Source organism: Sturnus vulgaris, chromosome 3, assembly GCF_052056855.1.
Source record: "Sturnus vulgaris isolate bStuVul1 chromosome 3, bStuVul1.hap1, whole genome shotgun sequence".
Classification (NCBI taxonomy): domain Eukaryota; kingdom Metazoa; phylum Chordata; class Aves; order Passeriformes; family Sturnidae; genus Sturnus; species Sturnus vulgaris.
The window spans coordinates 113598969-113620074 of record NC_142245.1 but is presented as its reverse complement, the minus strand read 5'-3'; the positions used below and the strand labels follow the sequence as shown (position 1 = coordinate 113620074).

Here is a 21106-nt window from a genome sequence, read left to right as displayed (position 1 = left end):
GCCGCTGCGGAGTCGAGCGGACCCTGTTACAGCACTGCCCGCCTCTGAGATGCCGAACAGGCGCTGTTCCACGGCGGAAAGCCCTGCCCGCCTCTGAGGGCAGAGCAGGCGCTGTCACACGGGTGGAAGCAGTTCCCGCTTCTGAGGCCGCCGAGGAGTCGAGCGGACCCTGTTACAGCAGTGCCCGGCTCTTGGGAGGCCGATCGGACGCTGTTCCATGGCGGGAAGCCCTGCCCGGCTCTAAGGGCCGAGCGGACGCTTTTACACGGCGGGAAGTCCTGCCCACCTCTGAGGCCGCTCCCGCCGCGCCGCCGCCATGGGCGCCCGCGAGGGGCGGGGCTTCCCGCGCGTCTCCCGTCGCCATTGGCCGGCGCCGCGGCACCGCCCGCCGCTATTGGTCGGTTCTGTTCCACCTCCCCCCCCCCGGCGGGCGGGGACGTGAACGTGCGGCGCGGGCCGTTCCCGCGGGCGGGGGGCGCGCGCGGCGCCTCGTGGGGAACTGCACGTAGCCAGGGCGGGGAGGGCACGCGCCGTTCCCGCCAGCGCCGGGGGCGGGAAAGGAGCGGGGGGGGGCGGGAAAGGAGCGGGGGGGGGCGGGAGGGGAGAGAAGGGAGAGGGAATGAGGGAGAGAGGCGTGAGGGGAGATCCGGGGGAGATGGGGAATGGCCGCGTTTGTGAGAGGAGGTCATGGGGGAGATCATGGAAGAGGTGAGGGGTGGCCATGAGGGGAGATCATGGAGGAAGATAAGGAAATATTATGGAGGAGATGAGGAGCTTCCATGGAGGAAAGATCATGGAGGAAGGCAAGGAACGGCCATGGGCTATGAGGGGCAGCCATGAGAGAAGATCATGGGGGAGATGAGGAGCAGCCATGAGGGGAGATCGTGGAGGAGATGAGGGGTGGCCATGAGGGGAGATCATGAAGGAGATGAGGGGTACCCGTGAGGGGAGATCATGGAGGAGATGAGGAGCTTCCATGGTTGTGAGGGGCAGCCAGGAGAGAAGATCATGGAGGACGATGAGGGGCAGCCATGAGGGGAGATCTTGGAGGAGATGAGGGGAGATCTTGGAGGAGATGAGGGGAGATCATGGAGGAAGATGAGGAGTGGCCATGAGGGGAGATCATAGAGGAAGAGGAGTAATCATGAGGGGAGATCATGGAGGAGATGAAGGGTGGTCATGAGGGGAGATCATGGAGAAAGATGAGGGGCAGCCATGGGATGTGAGGGGCGGCCATGAGGGGAAATCATGGAGGAAGATGACAGGAGATCATGGAGGAGATGAGGGGTGGCCATGAGGGGAGATCATGGAGGACGATGAGGGGCAGCCATGGGATGTGAGGTGCAGCCATGAGGGGAAATCATGGAGGAAGGTGGGGGGCAGCCATGAGGGGAGATGTTGGAGGAAAGCAAGGGGCAGCCATGACATGTGAGGAGCAGCCATGAGGGGAGATCATGGAGAAGATGAGGAGCAACCCTGAAGGGAGATGATAGAGGAAGGTGAGGCACAGCCCATCCTGCAGTTTTGAAATATCTTTTCTCAGGTGTGGCAGCAGAACAAGCTGCCTCCCAAAGTGAGATCTCAAGGCGATGGATTTCACAGGCACCTCCTCTGCATATGTAATAACTCACTTTTAAATTTTAATTTTCATTTTAGCACGTAATGAGCTGACTGAGAAACCCAAGCCTGAGGAGCTTGGGAGGAAATTTAGGAGCATTTCTGGGAATGGAAGATTTTGGCTCTGGTTTGGGTGCATTGGTTTTACAAATTTAAAAAATACAGATATTTTGTTGGGAAATCACATCAGGTTTCATCTTTTATATCACAGCTGGGTGAAAAGCCCTTCTTGTCCCAAGATTTTATCTCGGACAAGGATGGTAAAATCCCACCTGGGTTGTGTAAATTCCTTGGTGGTAAAAATAAACATTTTTAGAGGCTGGCACAGGCCCAGTGTTTGTACAGCAGCTCTGCCTTGACGCTCTATAAAGGGACAAACACCAAAATTAGGGATTTTTTTGTCATGGTGACGAAAAGCTGAAGGGTTTGAAAGGAGGGGAAAAACAATGCCCCGAAGAGGAATAAACCCCAAAAGGGGAGAGGGGTGGAGGGGAGACCCCAATCCCTTGGGAATAGGGTAAAGGGGGAGCAACATTCCTTGGGAAAGGGGTGACAGGGACCCCAATGCCTTGGGAATGGGATCACTGGGACCCCAATTTCTTGGGAGTGGGGTGCAGGAAGATCCCAATTCCTTGGGAAAGGGATCACAGGAACCCAAATCCTTGGGAATGGGGTAAAGGGGGAGCAACATTCCTTGGGAAAGGGGTGACAAGGGCCCCAAATCCTTGGGAATGGGGTGCAGGAAGATCCCAATTCCTTGGGAAAAGGATCTCAGGGCCCTCAATTCCTTGGGAAGGGGGTGCAGGAAGATCCCAATTCCTTGGGAAGAAGATCACAGGAATCCTAATTCCTCGGGAAGGGGGTGCAGGAAGATCCCAATTCCTTGGAAAAGGAATGACAGGACCCCGATCCCTTGGGAATGGGGTGCAGACAAATCCCAATTCCTCCGTAAAGAGGTGAGGGGAGAGTCCCACCCCCGCGCAGGCAAAAAGAAAACAAACAAACCCTCGAGGGCCCAAATTTAAACCACAGCTAAAACCGGGCTTTTTAAAGCTCAACTTTACCCAGGAAGCGACCAAAAGGAGCTGTAAATATTAAACAGCGGAGCCCCGAGGGCTGCGGGGCCTCACCCGGCCTGGCTGGGCGGGGAGAGCCGGGAAAAGAACCGGGGGGAGAGAACGAACGAGGGGGAAAAGCGGGAAAAGAGAGAAGCGGGGAAATAACCGGGGGGAGAGAACGAGGGGGAGAACGAGAGAGAAGCGGGGAAAGAAGGAGGGGGGGAGAGAGAAGTGGGGAAAGAAGCGGGGGGAGAGAACGAGGAGGAGAACGAGAGGGGGAGAATCGGGAAAAGAGAAGGAGGGGAGAGAGAGAACCGGGGAAAGAAGGAGGGGGAGAAGGAACGAGAGGGAAAGAACCGGGAAGAAAACCGAGGGGAGAGAACGAGAGGGGGAGAACCGGGAAAAGTGAACGGGGAGGGGGGGAGAGAGAACCGGGGAGAGAGAACGAGGGGGAGAACGGGAGAGAAGCGGGGAAAGGAGGGGGAGAACGAGAGGGGGAGAGAGAAGCGGGGAAAGAACCGGGGGGAGAACCGAGGGAAAGAACCGGGGGGAGAGAACGAACGAGAGGAGGAAAACCGGGAAAACAGGACGGGGAGGGGGGGAGAGAGCAGCGGGGAAAGAACCGGGGGGAGAGAACGAGAGGGGGAGAAGCGGGAAAAGAGAACGAGGGGGGAGAACGAGGAGGGAGGGAGGACCGGGTGAAAGAACCGGGGGGAGAGAACGAAGCAGAGGAGGAAAACCGGGAAAAGAGAACGGGGAGGGGGAAAGAACCGAGGGGAGAGAACGAGAGGGGGAAAGAGAAGGAGGGGGAGACCGAGGGGGACCCAGCCCACTCAGGGCTCCCTCTCCCCGCGGGCATGCCCGGGCCGGGGTTCGGGGCTCGGGGCCGGGCTTTGGGGGCGTTTCACGGCGAGGCAGCGGCGGAGCCAATGCGCAGGAAGGGGCCGAGCATGTGGGGAGAGGTTGTTTACAGCAGCCCGGCCCCGGGAGCTTTAACCCGGCCGGCAGCGAGGCCAAGGCTCGGAGCGGGGCTCGGTGAGTGTTGGAGCGGGGCGGCATCCCCCGAACTCCGCTTGTTGCCCTTCTTCCTCTTTCTCATTCCTTCCTTTCCTTCGGGGGAAAAAAAAAAAATTGGGGGGGGGGAAATAATAATTAAAAAAAAAAAAAAAAAGCCCCGCGCGCGGGAGCGGCGATTCCCGCCCGGCCGCGGCTCCGCCCCCGCCCCGCCCGGCCCGGCGCGGCTCCGGCGCGGCTCCAGCCCGGCATTGGGAACCGGGAACCGGGAATTGGGAATTGGGAACGGGGTTTTACAAACTGCCACAGCCGGAGGTAAGCGAGCACCGAGCTGGGTCGGGCTGGGGAGCAGCTGGTTCTGCCTCAGCACCCGGTTCTGCCGGTGAGAGCAGAGCCCGCCCTGCCCGGGTCCTGCTCGGTGCCCGGAGCCCTGCCCGGGTCCTGCTCGGTGCCCGGAGCCCTGCCCGGGTCCTGCTCGGTGCCCGGAGCCCGGCCCGGGTCCTGCTCGGTGCCCGGAGCCCGGCCCGGGTCCTGCTCGGTGCCCGGAGCCCGGCCCGGGTCCTGCTCGGTGTTCGGAGCCCGGCCCGGGTCCTGCTCGGTGCTCGGTACTCGAGGCATTTTCCGGGAGTCTTGTCCGGGGTCCGTGTCCCCCAGTCCCGGGGCATTCCCTGCCCGAGGTCCGTGTCCCCACCAAATCCCTCTGTCTGTCCCCACTGTGTACCTCTGTCTGTCCCAGTCCCTCTGTCTGTCCCAATCCCTCTGTGTGTCCCCCCAGTCCCGCTGTCTGTCCCCCCAATCCCTCTGTCTCCCCAGTCCCTCTGTCTGTCCCCCCAGTCCCTCTGTCTGTCCCCCCAGTCCCTCTGTCTGTCCCCTCGATCCCGGTCCGTGTCCCTCTCCCCGCTTTGCCCGGTCCGTGTGTCCCCCTCCGTCCCTCCCTCTGTCCGTCTGTCTGTCCGTCCGTCCCTCCGTGTCCCCCGCCCCGCGCACACGTGCCCTGCCCGGTGCCGCCCTCCCTCCGCTCCAGCCCGGGCACTCAACTCCTCCTCCTCCTCCTCCTCCTGCTCTTCTTCCTTCTCCTCCTTTGCCGCCTTCCCCACGTGCCACACACAGTCCATGGATCCACAAATCCAGGAATCCACAGATCCACAAATAGAGGCATCCATGGATCCATAAATCCAAGAATCCGTGGATTCCCCAAATCCAGGAATCCACAGATCCACAAATCCATGAATCCGTGGATTCCCCAAATACAAGAATCCGTGGATTCCCCAAATCCAGGAATCCACAGATCCACAAATCCATGAATCCGTGGATTCCCCAAATACAAGAATCCATGGATCCACAGATCCACAGATCTACAGATCCAGCAATCCAGGGATCCCCAGATCCAGGAATCTGTGGATCCACAAATCCAGGAATTCACAGATCCACAAATCCAGCAATCCAGAGATGCACAAATCCAGGAATCCATGGATCCACAAATCAAGGAATCCATGGATCCCTAAATCCATCAATCCGTGGATTCCCAAAATCCAGGAATCAGTGGATCCCCAAATCCTGGAATCCATGGGTCCACAAATCCAGGAATCCCTGGATGCCTAAATCCATCAATCCTTGGATTCCCAAAATCCAGGAATCCATGGATCCCCAAATCCAGGAACCCATGGATCCCCAAATCCAGGAATCCACGGATCCATCCTGGTGCCCACACCCGGAGCCCCGAAATCTCCAAGCTCCTTTTTCCTTTTATTTGTTTTCCCTCTGGAATAATTCATGGAGCTTTTCCCAACCGTGGGCAAAAATCCCAGAGGAATTAAGAGGGAACTCTTGGAATCGGTTTTGGGGTCTTGGAATTTTTTGTCGCCTCCTTTTATTAAAAAAAAAAAAAAATCCCAGATTTTTCCGGCCGTTCCCCACGGACACAATTCCCGGTGGGGCTGGAGCGTGGGGTTTTTTTAGGATATTTTGGAATGAGGAGAGGATTTTTGGGAAGCAGGAGAGGTTTGGCAGCCTGGAATTTGTGGTTTATGATTTTTGTTGGAGTTTGGCTGGACTGGAGGTAATTCCTCCTGGAAAAAAAAAATGGAAAACAAGATTTTTGTATTTCCTGGAGAGGAATTCGTGCCGGTTTTCCTGATTTTCCAAAAAAAAATAAAGGGATGAACGCCAGGACTTTTACCCCCATGAGGAAAATTCCTCATTTTCCAACGAGGAAAAACATTCCTGGTTTGTTTTTTGGTTTTTTTTTTTGGGAAAAGTGAATCCATGCCTGGAATAATTTGGGATCCGTGACTGGGAACAGCTGGGACAGGGCTCCGCTGGATTTTGGGACAGAATTTGGGCGGGGATTTCTTGGCACGGCCGTGTCTGGGATGGGATCCAGCATCCAAAAAAAAAAAAAAAAAAAAAAAAAAATTCTGCTGGAATTTTGGCTCCGGGCAGGGCTTTCCTTCCCTCCGGAGGGAGAAGGAAAAACGGGAGAAGGGAAAAGGAAATTCCCGAGGGAATGAGGAGCAGGCCAAGGGGGGTGGGAGACAGCGGGGTCTGTGCTGGGGATTGCTGGGTTTGGATCCCAGATCCTGGGATTTTCTGGTTTGGATCTCAAACCTTGGCATATCCCAGAGTTTCTGTGCTGGGTTTGGATCCCAAATCCTGGAATATCCCAGAGTTTTCCACCTGAGAGTCCCCAGTTTGGATCCCAGATCCTGGAATTTCCCAGTTTGGATCCCATATCCTGGGATATCCCAGAGTTTCTGTGCCCAGTGCCAGCTCCCGGTGCCACCCTCGTGTCTGTCTGTCTGTCCCCAAGGCCCCAATGCCCCATTCCCATGTCCGTCTGTCTGTCCCTGTGTCCATCTCTCTGTCCCCATTCCCATTCCTGTGTCCGTCTGTCTGTCCCCATTCCTGTTCCCATTCCCATGTCCATCCGTCTGTCTCCATCCCCGTTCCCATTCCCGTGTCTGTTTGTCCCCATTCCTGTGTCCGTCTGTCTGTCCCCATTCCCGTTCCCATTCCCGTGTCCATCTGTCTGTCTCCATCCCCATTCCCATTCCCGTGTCTGTCTGTCTGTCCCCATTCCCATTCCTGTGTCCGTCTGTCTGTCCCCATTCCTGTTCCTGTGTCCGTCTGTCTGTCCCTATGTCTGTCTGTTCCCATTCCCGTGCCTGTCTGTCCCCAGTTCCTCATTCCCATTCCCGTGTCCATCTGTCTGTCCCTGTGTCCATCTGTCTGTCCCCATTCCCATTCCCATATCCGTCTGTCTGTCCCCGTTCCCATTCCCATGTCTGTCCGTCTGTCCCTGTGTCCGTCTGTCCCCGTTCCCATGCCCGTGTCCGTCTGTCTGTCCCCATTCCCATTCCCGTGTCCATCTGTCCCCATTCCCATTCCCGTGTCCGTCTGTCCCCGTTCCCATTCCCGTGTCCATCTGTCCCCATTCCCATTCCCGTGTCCGTCTGTCCCCGTTCCCATTCCCATGTCCGTCTGTCCCCGTTCCCATTCCCGTGTCCGTCTGTCCCCGTTCCCATTCCCATGTCCATCTGTCCCCATTCCCATTCCCGTGTCCATCTGTCCCCGTTCCCATTCCCGTGTCCGTCTGTCCCCGTTCCCATTCCCGTGTCCGTCTGTCTGTTCCCATTCCCGTTCCCGTGTCCGTCTGTCCCCGTTCCCATTCCCGTGTCCGTCTGTCTGTTCCCATTCCCGTTCCCGTCTGTCCCCGTTCCCATTCCTGTGTCCGTCTGTCCCCGTTCCCATTCCTGTTCCCATTCCCGTGTCCATCCGTCTGTTCCCATTCCCGTGTCCGTCTGTCTGTCCCCGTTCCCATTCCCGTTCCCATTCCTGTGTCCGTCTATCCCCGTTCCCATTCCCGTTCCCATTCCCATGTCCATCCGTCTGTCCCCGTTCCCATTCCCGTGTCCGTCTGTCTGTCCGCAGCCTGTCCATGGCCATGGCCGCCGTGCTCTCGCGGCGTCTGGGGAAGCGCTCCCTGCTCGGCACCCGCGTGGCCGATCCCGATCCCGTGGGATCCCAAATCCCGGAATTCTCCCCGCACGACGACGGAGCCAATCCCGAATTCCCCGATCCCGGATTCCCGAATCCCGGATCTCCAAATCCCGGATTCCCAAATCCCGGATTCCCAAATCCCGGAAGCCTCCGGCAGCTCCATGGGCAGCAGGTACGTCCTGGGATAAGGGGGACATAAAAATTCCCGGGTTTTTCCGGATCCAGAGTTTTTGGTGGGTCACGGGATCCGTTTCCTTTGGAGAAATCCCAAATTCTGGGAAAAAGTGGGAATTTTTTGGGGGATAAAGAAGCGGAGCTCGATGTGTGTCCCTCAGCTGAGGAGGATTTGGGAATATCCAGGATTCCCTTCCATGAGCTCCTCCGGGTTTTCCAGTCCAATCCCAATTAAAGTTCCCACATTGCAATTCCGAGGGAATTCCATGTCCCAGTTCCAATCCCAGAGGAATTCAATCCTCCACATTCCAATCCCAAAGAAATCAAATCTTCCAAATTCCAGTCCCTTGGGAATCAAATCTTCCAATTCTAATCCCAAGAAAATTCAATCCCCCAATTCCAGTCCCTTGGGAATTCCATCTCCAAATTCCAATCCCAAAGGGATCAAAACTCCCAATTCCAATCCTGAATAAATTCGATCTCCCAATTCCAATCCCTTGGGAATTCTGTCCCCCACATTTCAATCCCAAAGGAATCAAATCTCCCAAATTCCAATCCCAAAGGAATCAAATCTTCCAATCCCAAAGGAGTCAAATCTCCAAATTCCAATCCTTTGGGAATTCAATCTCCCACATTCCAATCCCAAGAAAATTCAATCCCTCAATTCCAATCCTTTGGGAATCAAATCTCCCAAATTCCAGTCCCTTGGGAATTCCTTCTCCCCCATTCCAATCTGAGATTCTGGATCCTTGTGATCCGTGGAAAAGCCTCGATCCCAGTTTTTGGGAATCCTCAATCCTTGTGCTGCTCCCCCGAATCCCAGTCCCTGGGGTGACAATTCCATAGAGGGATTTTCCCATGAATGGAGCTGGGAAGTTTGGGGATTAATTTGGGATTAATTTGGGATTAATCCCAATGCTTGGAGGGTCGGGAAATCCCTGGATTTGGGATTTCTGGGAGGGGTGGGCAGAGCAGATTTTTTGGGATCAACCTCAGAATCTGGGATCATCATTCATCCCAAACGAGGATCCCGTGGGATCAGCGGGTTCTGGGTGATCCCAAAGCTCATCCCAAATTTCTCCTGCCTTTTCCAGGTCCTGGTCACTTCCCTGGATGAGCAAATCCCGGGATTCCCAGCGTGCTGGAGGGTGCAGGACACGCTCCAGGCCCCATCCCTGCCCAGTTCCAGCATTCCCGAGAGATCCGTGTCCAGCAACATCGACGTTCCCAAAAGGTCAGTGCCTCTTCCTGGGATCCCAAATCCTGGGATATTCCCCAGTTTGGATCCTAAATCCTGGGTTTTCCCCAATTTGGATCCTAAATCCTGGGTTTTCCCCAGTTTGGATCCTAAATCCTGGGATATTCCCGAGTTTCTCTGCCTGAGATTCCCGGTTTGGATCCCAAATCTTGGGATAGGAGTTTTTCCACCTGGGATTCCCCAGTTTGGATCCCAAATCCTGGGATATTCCCCAGTTTGGATCCTAAATCCTGGGATATCCCAGAGTTTTTTCCACCTGGGATTCCCAGTTTGGATCTCAAATCCTGGGGATCCCCAATTGATCTCTCGTTGATTTCCCATTGATTTTCTGTTGATCTCCCATTGATTTCCCCATTGATTTCCCATTGATTTTCCCATTGATTTTCCCATTGATTTTCCCATTGATTTTCCCATTGATTTTCCCATTGATTTTCCCGTTGATTTTCCCGTTGATTTCCCATTGATTTTCCCATTGATTTTCCCATTGATTTCCCATTGATTTTCCCATTGATTTTCCCATTGATCGCCCATTGATTTCCCACTGATTTCCCATTGATCTCTCATTGAGCTCCCATTGATTTTCCAATTTATTTCCCATTGATCTCCCATTGGTTTTCCCATTGATTTTCCCATGGATCTCCCATTGATTTTTCCATTGATATTCTCATTGATCTCCCATTGATTTTTCCCAGTGATTTTTCCATTGATTTCCCATTGATCTCCCATTGATTTTCCCATTGATTTTCCATTGATTTCCCATTGATATTCTCATTGATCTCCCATTGATTTCCCACTGATTTTCCCATTGATCTCCTATTGATTTTCCATTGATCTCCCCTTGATTTCCCATTGATCTCCCCTTGATTTTCCCCTTGATTTTCCCCTTGATTTTCCCCTTGATTTTCCCCTTGATTTTCCCCTTGATTTTCCCCTTGATTTCCCCTTGATTTCCCCTTGATTTCCCCTTGATTTCCCCTTGATCTCCCATTGATTTCCCATTGATTTTCCCCTTGATTTTCCCCTGGATTTCCCATGGATTTCCCATGGATTTCCCATGGATTTCCCATTGATCTCCCATTGATCTCCCATTGATTTCCCATGGATTTCCCATTGATCTCCTATTGATTTCCCCTTGATTTCCCATTGATCCCCCATTGATTTTCCCATCCCACCATCCCAGGGCGTTGTGGGAGGGAATATTTTGGTTTTCCCCCTGTCATTCCCGACGAATTCCCCGATTTTTCCGCGGCAGGAGGCCGGACGCGGCGGTGGAGATGGACGAGATGATGGCGGCCATGGTGCTGACCAGCCTGTCCTGCAGCCCTGCCCTGCACAGCCGTGAGTCCAGCCAGGAAAATCCATGGAAAATCCATGGAAAACACCCCAGGAAACTTGGGAATGTTCCCCATTCCCAGGGGATCGCGGGGGCTGGGGGTGGGAAAATCCGCCGGAGCGTTGGCAGCGCTGCCGAGGGGATTTGGGATTCCTGTGGGAATGGGAAAAGCATTTCCAGGCAGGAATTCCCAAAAATCCAACCTGAAATACCCTGGGGGATTCCAAATCTTCTTTCCAGGCAGGAATTGTTCCCAAAATCCAACATGAAACTCCCTGGGGGATTCCAAACCTCCTTTCCTTGAAGGAATTCCCAAAAATCCAACCTGAAATACCCTGGGGGATTCCAAACCTCCTTTCCCTGAAGGAATTCCCAAAAATCCAACCTGAAATTCCCTGGAACAATTCTGGAGAGAAATCCCAATCCCAACCTGTCAGGGAATTCCAGATCCGTGTCCCCAAGTGCCACATTCCTGCAGGAATTCCAAAGAATTTTGGAATCTGGGGAAGAAATTGTTGCCAAATATTCCACCCCAAAGTTCTCCTGGAACAATTTTGGGGATAAATCCCAACCCCAGGGAATTCCAGGGGTCGGGATTCCCTGGGGATCCTGGCATTGTCCCCTCACTGACAGTGTCCCCTCGGTGTCCCCTCGCTGACGATGTCCCCTCGGTGTCCCCTTCCTCAGCCTCGCTGGCAGCGGTTGGTGACCCCTGGAGGGACAGCGGGGACGTGTCCGACAGCGGCAGCAGCACCACCAGTGGCCACTGGAGCACCGGGGGTGGCCACTGGAGCAGCGCTGGCAGTGCCACCGCGTCACCCCCACACTGTGGTGGCAGTGTCACCGCGTCACCCCCTCACTGTGGTGGCAGTGTCACCGCGTCACCCCCTCACTGCCCTGGCAGTGTCACCTCGTCACCTCCTCACCATGGTGGCAGTGTCACCTCGTCACCCCCTCACCGAGCTGGCAGTGTCACCTCGTCACCCCCTCACCGTGGTGGCAGTGCCACCCCGTCCCCTCTGACCGACGATGGCTTCGACACCGACCCCGAGCCCTCCCCGCCCGAGGAGCCGGCGCCGCGCCGGAGGAAGGTGGGTGACAATGACAATGGCCTGGGGGACACCGGGAGCGGGTGACACTGGGCAGGAGTGACACTGGGAACGGGAGACACCGGGAGCGGGTGACACTGGGCAGGAGTGACACTGGGAACGGGAGACACCGGGAGCGGGTGACACTGGGCAGGAGTGACACCGGGAGCGGGTGACACTGGGCAGGAGTGACACTGGGAACAGGGGACACCGGGAACGGGTGACACCGGGCAGGAGTGACACTGTGCGCTGGTGACACCAGACTCAAGTGACACCAGGCAGGGGTGACAACGTCGTGAGTGGCACCAGGTGACACTGGGCAGGGGTGACAGTGGGTTCTGGTGCCACTGGGCTCGGATGACACTGGGCATGGGTGACACCAGGCAGGGGTGACAGTGTCCTGGGTGACACCGGGTGACACTGGGCAGGGGTGACACCAGACACAGGTGACACTGTGCTCAGGTGACACTGGGCCCTGGTGACGCCGTTTTTGGGTAACACCGGACACAGGTAACACCATTTTTGGGTGACACCGTGCTCAGGTGACCCCAGGCAGGGGTGACGCCGTGCTCAGGTGACAGCGGGCCCTGGTGACGCTGGTTTTGGGTAACACCGGACACGGGTGACACCATTTTTGGGTGACGCCAGGCCCTGGTGGCTCCGTTTTTGGGTGACACCGTGCTCAGGTGACAGCGGGCAGGGGTGACACCGTGCTCAGGTGACACCGTGCTCAGGTGACACCGTGCTCAGGTGACAGCGGGCAGGGGTGACACCGTGCTCAGGTGACACCGTGCTCAGGTGACAGCGGGCCCTGGTGACGCCGTTCTTGTCCCCAGAACCTGTCCCGGCTGATGTTCAAGTGCCTCTGGCCCGGCTGTGGCAAAGTCCTGCGCTCCGGGGTCGGCATCAAACGCCACGTGCGCACCCAGCACCTGGGGTAAGGAATTCCCAAATCCCAAATTCCCTGGGGTTTGTCCCTCCGGAATTCCCAAAATCCCACATTCCCTGGGGTTTGTCCCTCTGGAGTTCTCAAAATCCCAAATTCCCTGGGGTTTTTCCCTCTGGAATTCCCAAATCTCAAATTCCCCAAATCCCAAATTCCCTGGGGTTTGTCCGTCTGGAATTCCCAAAATCCCAAATTCCCACCCCAAATTCCCTGGGGTTTGTCCCTCTGGAATTCCCAAAATCCCTGGGGTTTGTTCCCTGTCTCCTGTCCCCGCAGGGATGGTGGCATTGTCCTCTCAGTGTCCCTTCTGTCCCTTTGTCCCCTCTGTCCCTTTGTCCTGCCAGTGTCACCTCTGTCCCCTGTCCCCTCAGTGTCCCCGCTGTCCCCTCAGTGTCCCCTCTGTCCCTTTGTCCTCTCTGTCCCTTTGTCCCGCCAGTGTCATCTCTGTCCCCTGTCCCCTCAGTGTCCCCTCTGTCCTTTGTCCCCCCGGTGTCACCTCTGTCCCCTTGGTGTCCCCTCAGTGTCCCCACTGTCCCCTGTCCCCCCGGTGTCCCCGCTGTCCCCTTTGTCCCCTCGGTGTCCCCGCTGTCCCTTTGTCCCCTCGGTGTCCCCTCGGTGTCCCCTCAGTGTCCCCTGTCCCCGCAGGGACGGCTCCGTGTGGGAGCAGCGGGAGCGTGAGGAGGATTTTTACTACACCGAGGTGCAGGCCCGGGAGGAGCCGCCCGCCGAGTTGCCACCCCCGGCTGTCCCCAGCGTCACCAGTGTCACCAATGTCGCCTCTGTCACCAACGTCACCGGTGCCACCTGCTCTGCCCCCATCGTCATCCAGCCCAGCCCGTGCCAGCCCGGCCTGAGCCACTCGGCCCCCGGCTCCTTCTGGCACATCCAGGCCGACCACGCCTACCAGGTGAGGGGACAGCCTGGGGACACTGAGGGGACATCCGCGGGGACACTGAGGGGACATCCATGGGGACACTGAGGGGACATCCATGGGGACAGCCCGGGGACAGCGTGGGGACACTGAGGGGACATCCATGGGGACAGCCTGGGGACACTGAGGGGACAGCACAGGGACAGCGTGGGGACATCCATGGGGACTGCGTGGGGACAGCACGGGGACAACCTGGGGACAGAGCAAGGACAGTGTGGGGACAGCACGGGGACATCCATGGGGACAGTGTGGAGACATGCATGAGGACACAGCTGGGGACAGAGCTGGGGACATGGATGACATTGCAGGGACATCCCTGAGGACATTGCTGGGGACATCAGTGTCATCACAGGGGCATGGCTGGGGACAGAGCTGGGGACATCCCAGGATTTGTGTCCCTCTTCTTGTCCCTGTCCCTGTCCTCTGCCTTTGCCTGGCTCAGGGATTTGTGTCCCTGTCATGTGTGTCCCCTGCGTGTCCCCTGCCCTGCAGTGGCTCCCAGCTCTGTCCTCATGACTGCCCCACCCACAGATCCTGGGGCTGGAAATTTGGGAATACGGAGCTGTGACCTCCCCCCATGAGCACCCCGTCCCCAAGGAGTGTCACACGTCCCGGGAATGTCAGTGCCATCAGCAGGACCGACACATAAATGGGTGGAAGAACAAACATGGCCGGGATTTGGGGCTTTGGGGTGCAGGAGTGGAGAGGCCACCGTGTCCCCAGCGAGGTGACACCGGTGCCACACCCCGTGTGACAGCGGGAGGGAGGTGACAGCGATTCCCAGACCTCATCCTGTCCCTTTTTTGTCCCTCCAGGCGCTGCCCTCCATCCAGATCCCGGTGTCCCCTCACATCTTCACCAGCATCAGCTGGGCTGCTGCCACCCCCACCCTGCCATCATTGTCACCATCCCTGTCACCGGTGAGTGTCACCCCCACCCTGCCATCATTGTCACCGTCCCTGTCACTGGTGAGTGTCACCCCCACCCTGCTGTCACTGTCAGTGTCACCTGTGCCCTGGAATGGGCAACCCACCATGAGCCAGTGCTTCCTTTTTTCCTCCATTTCTCTTCCTTTTTTTCTCTTTTTCCCCCCCTCCTTTCCCTCTTTATTTCCTCCTTTTTTCCCCTCCTTTCCCCCTTTTCTCCCCTTTTCTCCCTCTTTTTTCCCCTTTTTTACTCCTTTTTCCCTCTTTTTTCTCCCCTCTTCTTTCCCACCCTTTTTTCCCGCCATTTTTTCTGCCATTTTCCCCCCTCACGCCTTTCCCCCCTCACACCTTCCTGAGGCGAACACAGCAGCAGACCACAGAACCCCTCACCTTTATCCTTTTTCTCCCCTTTTTTCATCCTTTTTGTCCCATTTCTGTCCTTTTTGTTCCTTTTTGTGCCATTTCTTTCCCCTTTTGTGCCATTTCTTTCCCCTTTTGTGCCGTTTGTCCCGTTTTTTTCCCCTCAGGTTCGGAGTCGCTCACGCCTTCCCCTCACGCCTTTCCCCCGCCCCTTCCTGAGGCGAGCACAGCTGCAGACCACAGAACACCTCACCTTTATCCTTTTTCTCCCCTTTTTTCATCCTTTTCTGTCCCTTTTCTGTCCCTTTTTGTCCCTTTTCTGTCCCTTTTTGTCCCTTTTCTGTACCTTTTTGTCCCATTTCTGTCCCTTTTGTGCCATTTCTGTCCCATTTTCCCCTCAGGTTCAGTGTCACTCCTGCCTTCCCCGCCCCGCCCTGAGGCGAGCACAGCTGCAGACCACAGAACCCCTCACTTTTATCCTTTTTCTCCCCTTCCTTCATCATTTTTATCCCCTTTTTTAATCCTATTTGTCCCTTTTCTGTCCCTTCCTCTCCCTTTTTTATCCTTTTTGTGCCATTTCTGTCCCGTTTTCCCCTCATGTTCGAGCTGCTCACATGTTCCCCTCACGCCTTTCCCCCGCACCTTCGTGAGGCGAGCACAGCTGCAGACCACAGAACCCCTCACTTTTATCCTTTTTCTCCCCTTTTTTATCCTTTTTATCCCATTTCTGCCCTTTTTTTCCTTTTTGTGCTGTTTCTGTCCCTTTTGTGCCATTTCTGTCCCATTTTCCCCTCAGGTTCGGAGTCGCTCACGCCTTCCCCTCCCGCCTTTCCCCCGCCCCTTCCTGAGGCTATCGCAATTGCAGACCACAGAACCCCACACCTTTATCCTTTTTCTCCCCTTTTTTCATCCTTTTTCTCCCTTTTCTGTCCTTTTTGTTCCTTTTGTGCCATTTCTGACCCTTTTGTGCCATTTCTGTCCCGTTTTCCCCTCAGGTTCGGAGTCACTCACACCTTCCCCTCACGCCTTTCCCCCGCCTCTTCCTGAGGCAAGCACAGCTGCAGACCACAGAACCCCTCACCTTTATCCTTTTTCTCCCCTTTTTCATCCTTTTTGTGCCATTTCTGTCCTTTTTGTTCCTTTTTGTGCCGTTTCTGTCCCTTTTGTGCCATTTCTGTCCCGTTTTCCCCTCAGGTTCGGAGTCACTGACGCCTTCCCCTCACGCCTTTCCCCCGCCTCTTTCTGAGGCAAGCACAGCTGCAGACCACAGAACCCCTCACATTTATGCTTTTTCTCCCATTTTTTCATCCTTTTTCTCCCTTTTCTTTCCCTTTTTGTGCCGTTTCTGTCCCTTTTGTGCCATTTCTGTCCCATTTTCCCCTCAGGTTCGGAGTCGCTCACGCCTTCCCCTCACGCCTTTCCCCTCGCCTCTTCCTGAGGCGATCACAATTGCAGACCACAGAACCGCTCACCTTTATCCTTTTTCTCCCCTTTTTTCATCCTTTTTGTCCCTTTTCTGTCCCTTTCTGTCCCTTTTTTATCATTTTTGTGCCATTTCTGTCCCGTTTTCCCCTCAGGTGCGGAGTCGCTCCCTCAGCCTCAGCGAGCCCCAGGCGCCGCCATTGCTCCACCCTCAGCTCCTCGTGGCCTCCCCGCCCCGCGTCCCCCTCACCACCAGGTAAGAACCCAAAAAAAATTAAAAAAAAAATTTAAAAACCCCAACATTTCTCTATTTTACTCTAGGGTAAATCTGGAAGAATTTGTACTTTTGGGGTAAATTAGAGAGAAAACTTTTAAATGGGTTTTTTTTTTAGGAAACAGATTCAAGCAGTTCTTCCCCCAGCTAGTTCAGGGAAATATTTTCATTTAACATTTTGTACTTTCTAGTGCAAAAATGGACAATACTAAGTAACAAAACCTTTAAATTTAGTGCTGGGAAACGCTGTGGCCTAGGCCAGGCCTTGGTAGGCCAGGCTTTGGTAGGCCAGGCCTTAGGCCACAGTTATTTCTCTGAGTTTTAAATCCAGAGCATATGTAATAATAAATAAATTTTAATATACTTATTTTTGTGTTGTGAGATAGAATTAGGAGCCAAAAGTAAGGCAGGCCTAAAACTTCAAAGAGTGTAAAGAAAAACTTAATTATTAACAGCAAAAATAAATAATAAATTCAGAATAAAACCTTCAGACCGCTCTTACTCTTCTTTTTCACACCTTTTTTTCTTTTTTAACAGTATACAGAAACACTTTAGTTAGTTGTTAATTTAAATGATCTTTTTTAGTTCACTTTAAGTTGTTCAGTTATAGGGACTTTTTTCCACAAGAAGAGAAAAAACCAGTTCTTTTTTACTAATTCTTTTTAACCAAAAAAATTAAAATTCCCTTTTAAAAAAAAACTAATTTTCCTTTAAAAATTTCCTTTTTACAACTTTTCCAAACTCTGTTAAACTCATGGGGTGTTTACTGTTAGGAACGAACTCTTAAAAAGTAAAAATTCTTTTTATATTTTTTTTCCCTGTTCACCTGTGGGGTGTTTAGTTTGAGGAATGAACTGTTCAAAAGTAAAAGTTATTTTTATTTTTTTTGTCTCTGTTCATGCTTTATTCGTAGGAATTGAGATCAGGTTTGAATTTGAAGAAAATTTAATTTTAAGATAAAAGGAAAAAACGATAATTCAGGGAGCTTCTGTGCCTTAATTAGCTAAAAACTAAAAGTAAAGGAGATTTTTTTTTTTTTGCTGTCTGCTGTAGACAACAAAATTTATGTGAAGGATACAGGGGAACAAAAAAAAAAAAACCAACAAACTTTACACTTCTTTTATCCTTTACCCTTAGACCCGCTTTTAAACATGCAGAATTTAATACTTCAATGGGACATTCTGAAATCCACCAGAATTCCCATTCAATCCTTCAATCCAGGATTGGTGAAAAAAATAAAAAAACCCCAAAATTCCTCCTTTTTGCCCCCCCAGAAAAATGCGCGGCGAAGCCAAGAAATGCCGCAAGGTTTACGGCATCGAGCACCGGGAGCAGTGGTGCACGGCGTGCCGCTGGAAAAAAGCCTGCCAGCGTTTCCTGGACTGAACCCCAACCCCTTCCTGCCTCTTTTCCCACCTGGAATTCCCCTCTGGAATCTGGGAATTGCCCTCTGGAATCTGGGAATTGCCCTCGGGAATTTCCGTCCTTGCCGCGACCGAGGGAAGCGCGGGATTCCCGCCCGGCGCGGAGCCTCCAGAGATGGGGGAAAATCCACTCTGGAAAATCCTTCTGGAAAAATCCATCTGGGAAATCCTTCTGGAAAAATCCTTCTGGGAAATTCTTCTGGGAAATCCTTCTGGAATATCCATCTGGAAAAATCCCTCTGGAAAATCCCTCTGGGAAATCCTCTGGAAAAAACCTCGGGAAAATCTCTCTGGGAAATCCCTCTGGAAAATCCTTCTGGAAAATCTCTCTGAAAAAATCCCTCTGGGAAACACCTCTGGAAAATCCTTCTGGAAAAATCCTTCTGGGAAATTCTTCTGGGAAATCCTTCTGGAAAATCCTTCTGGGAAATTCTTCTGGGAAATCCTTCTGGAATATCCACCTGGGAAATCCCTCTGGGAAAATCCCTCTGGAAAAATCCATCTGGGAAATTCCTCTGGGAAATCCTCTGGAAAAAACCTCGGGAAAATCTCTCTGGGAAATCCCTCTGGAAAATCCTTCTGGAAAATCTCTCTTGAAAATCCATCTGAGAAATCCCTCTGAAAAAATCCCTTTGAAAAATCTTTCTGGAAAATCCCTCTGGAAAATTCCTCTGAAAAAAATCCCTCGGGGAATCCCTCTGGAAAATCCCTCTGGAAAATCCTTCTGGGAAATCCCTCTGGAAAATTCTTCTGGAAAAAACCTTGGGAAAATTCCTCGGGAAAATCCCTCTGGGAAAATCCTCGGGAAAATCCTAAAAAAATCCCTCTGGAAAATCCTTCTGGAAAAATCCCTCTGGAAAATCCTTCTGGAAAAATCTCTCTGGAAAATCCTTCTGGAAAATATCTCTTGAAAATCCATCTGGGAAATCCCTCTGAAAAAATCTCTCTGGAAGAAACCTTTGGGAAAATCCATCTGGGAAATCCCTCTGAAAATCCTCCAGAAATTCCCTCTGGAAAATCACTCTGGGAAATCCTTCTGGAAAATCCCCTCTGGAAAATTCCCCAGGAAAAATCCTTCTGGAAAATCCCAAAAAAAATCCCTCTGGAAAATCCCTCTGGAAAAAACCTTTGGGAAAATCCCTCTGGAAAATCCCTCTGTGAAAATCCCTTGGGAAAATCCTAAAAAAATCCCTCTGGAAAAAATTTCTCTGGGAAAAATCTCCTGGAAAATCCTTCTGAAAAATCCTTTAAAAAAGAAAATGTTGGGATATCCCAAGAATTTTTTTTTTTTTGAGGAGTTGGAATTTCCCATTCCTGTAGATTTTGGGGATTTTTTCCCCCGCCTCGGGCATCGTTTTTTGGGGTCAAAAAAATCCCCCCCACCACCAAAAAAAAAAATTTAAAATCAAGAAAAATCTTTTCAGGGCAAAAATGGGAGATTCCTCAGGGAAAAAATTCCCAAATTTCAGCTCCTGTGAAAAATTCCCAAATTCCTTCCAAAACTGAGGAATTTTTGGGCTTTAATGGATTTTCCAGCAGCTGCAAAGAATAGGAAAAATTAAATTTTTCATCCCTAAATGAATCCAGTTTAAAATCATGGAATATTTTGGGTTGGAAGTGACCTTAAAGGTCTAAAATTCCAATTTTTTTTCCGTGTGCTGGGAATATTTTTTTGAAATCTCGTGGAATTGGCTGAGCCAAGACCAATCCCAGCCTGATTTTAGGGAATTTTAAAGCATCCAAATTCCTTTTTTTTTTTAATTTAAAAAGGGAATTGAATAGTTGGGAAAATCCAAAATTGAGAATCTCAGCCAGGTTGTGGAATTTTATTTTTTTTTTAAACTTTTTGTGGAATTTTTTCCGTGGAATTTTCCACGAAATTCCCACCCAGAGCCTCCAGTTTGAAATATTTGGAAAATCAGGGATCAAAGCAGAGCACAGAAAAATGGGGGGGAACAATAAAAAAAGGTGAATTTTTTTTTTTTAATTTTATTTTTGTGTCTTTCTTCCCTGTGCTTTGGAGATTTTATTCCATGTTTTTCATGGCCCACATGGGCTCAGCTCTTGCTCCTTTTTTTCTCCTTTTTTTCCTCCTTTTTTTCCTCCTTTTTTCCTCCTTTTTTTCTCCTTTTTTTTCCTCCTTTTTTTCCTCCTTTTTTCCTCCTTTTTTCCTCCTTTTTCCCTCTTTTTTTCTCCTTTTTTCCTCCTCATTTTTTCTCCTTTTTTCTCCTTTTTTTGGTCCTTTTTCCCTCCTTTTTTTCCCTCCTTTTTTCTTCTTTTTTCCTCCTTATTTTTTCTCCCTTTTTTGGTCCCTTTTCCCTCTTTTTTTCTCCTTTTTTCCTCTTTTCTCCTCCTTTTTTTTTCCTTTTTCCCTCTTTTTATTCTCATTTTTTTCCTCCTTTTTTCCTTTTTTCTCTTTTTTCTTTTTGTCCTTTTCCCCCCTTTTTCCTCCTTTTTCTCCTTATTTTTTCTCCTCCATTTCCCCTCCTTTTTTCCATTTTCTCTTCCTTTTCCCCTCTTTTTTTCCCTCCTTTTTCCTCCATTTTCCCCCTTTCCTCCCCTTTTTTTCTCCTTCTTTTCCTCATTTTCCCCTCCTTTTTTCCTCATTTTTTTTCTTCCTTTTCTCCTCCTTTTTCCCCCCTCCTCCTTTTCCTTCCTTTTTCCTCCTTTTTTCCTCCTTTTTTTCATCTTTTTTCCTCCTTTTTTCCTCCTTTTTTCCTCCTTTTTTCCTCCTTTTTTCCTCCTTTTTTCCTCCTTTTTTCCTCCTTTTTTCCTCCTTTTTTCCTCCTTTTTTCCTCCTTTTTTCCTCCTTTTCTCCTCCTTTTCTCCTCCTTTTCTCCTGCTTTTTTCCTCCTTTTTCCCTCATTTTTTCCTCCTTTTCTCCTCCTTTTCCTCCCTTTTTCTTCCTCCTTTTTTCCTTTTCCTTTCCCCCCTCCAGCAGCCCTGAGCCCTTTCTGGAATTCCTGGAATTCCCTGAAATCCCAAACTTTGATCCCAATTTTTTTTTCCAGTCCAAATCTCCCCCAAACTTCGCAGCTTTTTCCCATTTTTGCATTTTTTAAACCAAAAAAAAAAAAAAAAAAATTCTGCGAGGGGAGGGCTCATCTATGAAAATTTTCCTTTCCTTGTGGGAATATCTTGGAATTTTCACATTTTAAATCCCAAATCTCTTTGTTTTCCAGCAATCCCAGCAGCTTCTTAGCTGGAAATGGAGAAATAATTTGAATTATTTTTATTTTTTATTTTTTTACACAATACAAAGATTCGAGATACGTTGAAGAC

General features: G+C 51.7%; 1 protein-coding gene across 2 annotated transcripts; it reads left to right on the top strand.

Annotated features, from left to right (window-relative positions):
• Positions 1–4732: 4732 nt before the first annotated feature.
• ZNF395 (zinc finger protein 395) lies at positions 4733–19777 on the top strand. Of its 2 annotated transcripts, XM_088162602.1 has the most exons (9): positions 4733–7860; positions 8957–9096; positions 10373–10458; positions 11141–11544; positions 12378–12478; positions 13133–13394; positions 14234–14338; positions 16282–16382; positions 17675–19777. In XM_088162602.1, exons 1-9 carry the CDS (start codon positions 6505–6507, stop codon positions 17784–17786), a joined length of 2667 nt encoding a protein of 888 aa, XP_088018728.1. In that variant the 5' UTR covers positions 4733–6504; the 3' UTR covers positions 17787–19777. The 2 variants fall into 2 exon arrangements, with proteins under 2 accessions (XP_088018728.1, XP_088018727.1); XM_088162601.1 differs by lacking the exons at positions 16282–16382; positions 17675–19777 and having other exon boundaries at positions 14234–16260.
• The last annotated feature ends 1329 nt before the right edge of the window (positions 19778–21106 follow it).